This window comes from Hipposideros armiger, unplaced genomic scaffold (genome assembly GCF_001890085.2).
Source record: "Hipposideros armiger isolate ML-2016 unplaced genomic scaffold, ASM189008v1 scaffold_1483, whole genome shotgun sequence".
Taxonomy (NCBI): domain Eukaryota; kingdom Metazoa; phylum Chordata; class Mammalia; order Chiroptera; family Hipposideridae; genus Hipposideros; species Hipposideros armiger.
Genome location: NW_017732833.1, coordinates 172395 through 175658, shown reverse-complemented (window position 1 = coordinate 175658; position 3264 = coordinate 172395). Strand labels below are relative to the sequence as shown.

At 31.9% G+C, this 3264-nt stretch overlaps 1 protein-coding gene across 1 annotated transcript in view; it reads right to left on the bottom strand.

The window, feature by feature from the left end:
- Positions 1-3264, bottom strand: part of TMEM168 (transmembrane protein 168) — a 32242-nt gene that overhangs the window by 11503 nt on the left and 17475 nt on the right. Inside the window, exon 3 of the mRNA XM_019634038.1 lies at positions 1364-1718. Within this exon, the coding sequence (XP_019489583.1) occupies positions 1364-1718 (355 nt within the window). The remainder of the gene's footprint in view (positions 1-1363; positions 1719-3264) is intronic.

Sequence of the window (3264 nt, the reverse complement as noted above, 5' to 3'; positions counted from 1 at the left end):
GCCGTGAGTCAATTATTCAGGGATCTGTTTTGTACTCTCTTCTGTTCCACTGGTCTATTGATGTATCCTTTCAAATATTTCCTTTGGCTTTTATTTCCTCCTCTCTGGGACTCCAATAAAATACCGATGAAATCTTAGTGTATCCTCTGAGTTTTACCCTTTTCTTCTGTATAGTAGTTTCAGTAGTTCTTTTCTCGTCTGTGCTCCTTCTTGTGAACTATATCTTCCAGTTCACTAATGCTTGCTTCAGCTTTTTACCTAAACTGTTGAGATTAAATACTGAAATAATTTCAAACACTTTATTTTCTGATTCTAAAACTTCTGTTTAGTTCTTTCTCAAGTCTGCCTTGTCATTTCTGTATAGTTTCAAACTTCCTACCATTAAGTAATAGTTTGCTTTTATAGTAAGTATGATAGTTTTCTTTGTTTGGTAATTCCAATATCTTAACACATTCTGGTCCCTCTCTTTTCTGTTGGTTCTGCTGCTGCTTTCTCTTGAGGCCATGTGTGTGTATGTATACCTGGTTATATTTATGAGCTGATCACTGTATGCTAAAAAAAACCATTATCTTATGATAACTTCAAGCCTAGGATAATAATACCTTCTCCAAGAAGACTTTTGTTTGTTTTTTTCCAGGGAACTAGGGCATTACCACTCTATGTATCTTAATTGAGGTTTGACCACTTAATCCAGGTTGGATCATAACAGGACACAAGGTCAGGATGCAAGTTTTCTCCTTGAGTGTGTCTTCTTAAAATGAGAGGCAATTTACCAGTGATCCCACCTCTGAAGGTTCTGAGNTATATAGAGATCTCCCTTCTCCCTTGGCAGGGAGATTTAATACAACCCCCTCATTGTACAGATGAGAGAACCAAAGCCAGAGAAGTTAAATAAATTGCCTAAAATAACACTATTGTGGCAAATTAGGACCAAAGCCATGTGCTTCTCCCATCATATCACACTGTCTGCTGTTTAAAATTCTGGTGAGCTTTCTAACATAAATAAAACTGTATTGTGAAGGACAATTAAAGTTAGCATCCATAATATTCAATGGCTTAAAAGTACTAGACAAGTTCATTAGCTTTTAAAAAATGTTACTAAATTATTAAAAGGAAACTGACTATAAGTCTCAGATCAAACAGATTTTTTCCTTCCAATAAATATATGACATAATTCTCAAAACCTCTGAAGGTTACTAAAATTATGCTAAACAGATATGCTAGAGAAAATAGTTAAATGTATACATGGTAAACTGTAAAGTGGAAAATTGAGAATTCTGGAAATTTAAAATTTCAGTGTGAAGGACAGATTGCCACAATAGGAGTATTTTCACAAGAGTGAAATTGCCAGAGGTGACTTTACCTGCAAGAGCCCACTCTCCTGTACCATGGGTGTGCCCACTGTAATATAAAACATACGTATCGTGTCTAGGTCCATCCACAGTCCGAAGTTCAAGGAAAGCTTTCAGTTTGGAATGGAGAGTATCAAAAGATAGTCCACTTGTGGAATAGTCACATCCATAGGTCTCAATCATATGATATGCAAAAAATCTTTGGATAGCATTGAGCATGCCAGTAGACCTTAAATTTAATTCCTGTACATGTTCTGGGGGAAGAAGTGTTGGCTGACCATCAGGACTGAATGAGAAAAAAAGATTATTTTGGTATTTAAGAAGTATTAATTCTATATCACATTTTAATTCTTTATTTATAATTAATTACCTAAGAATCCTAATAGTTGCTAAATGGCAGGAGTTTTAAAAAATCATCTTTTCTAAAATTCCTTTAGTGCTAACAATTAAAGTTTCAAAAATCAAAGTGTAGTTTCTAGGAATTATATTTCTTGTCAATAAATTAATCACCAAATTGAAAGCTGGAAGAATAATATCTCCAAATGTAGAGAGCACTACACTCTTCATTTTTTATTCATATCTTCTCATAAAATGACATGTATTGGACAAGACATTTGAAAAGCAAAATTATACTAATTTTACCCCAAAAGTGTATCATGAAAACTTTTCTTTCTTCACATAAAAAAATTTAATAAAAGATGGAAGCAATATTTTAAATTATATACTTAACTTTTTATATTGAAAGAAATATCTTTATAAAGTTGTGTTCAAGTTTTACTAACCTAAAGTACATAAATTATAAAAGAAATTGCCTGAGTAAATGGCATTTAAAAACAATTATTAAAATCTAGGTCCATTCCACATATGACTGAATATTAAATTGAAGACTTAGATCTGATCCTGGAACAAATGTAAATGGTACTGTAGCAAAAATGATAAACCAGGTCCAACAACTAGCAGAATCAAAATACTATCAATATTGAAGGGGAAAAAACAAATCATCACTCCTATCCAGAAAAGGAATTTTGAAAACTTTACATTTTGCTTCATGTATTACCAATCGTATTCCGATAACACTTTTGTTTTCTTTAAAACAATAAAAATTTTGTTCCATATTTGTAACATTTATTAATCACAAAAATGTAAAAGAATATGAAACATATAAACAAAAAATCATAATGGAATAAAAATCTAACTGTACAAATTACTTTTTCCACATATTCTTTCTGTAGAGTTGTCGCATCTTACTTTATGGAGCCCTTCTAAATCTATTTGTTACTTCTCATGAGAATCTTCAACTTTTTATTAAGCCTTTAACATGGAGAAAAATATTTAATACCAATAATCTATTTCGGGTGTCAAATATTTGAAGTCAGATGAAAACTTTTTGATTTCAAGTCCCCCCCACCCCAAGGAAAGTATGATGAATACTTGGTCATCAGAATTCATTAATGGCAAAGAACTCATTTTTTCTATTTCAAAGGTACTTAACTATATGAGAAAAATTTAAATGTGGCAATATTTACAGATTCAGATAGATCTGCCACATATTGGGAATCAAAAATTATTTTGGAATAAAACTGCAATCAAATATATATTTGCATTGCCAATCTTCTGAATTGTTGATATCTGTATAACATTTTCCAGTGGGTAGTATTTTTATATTCATATTCTCATTAGCTCTTCCTAACATTTCTCTAAGATAGGCAGAATAGGTATTGTCATTTGCATTTCAGATAACGATACTGAGGTTCAGAGAAGTTATGATTTGCCTAAGGTAACACAGAACTAGAATATAGGACTCTCAGATCCAGTGTAAATTCTATTATATACATCACCACATTGTTTCATGGGATGCTTTCTTAAACAAGATATCCCTTTCTAAAGAAAGGGTAGGCTGTTTCCTTAGAAA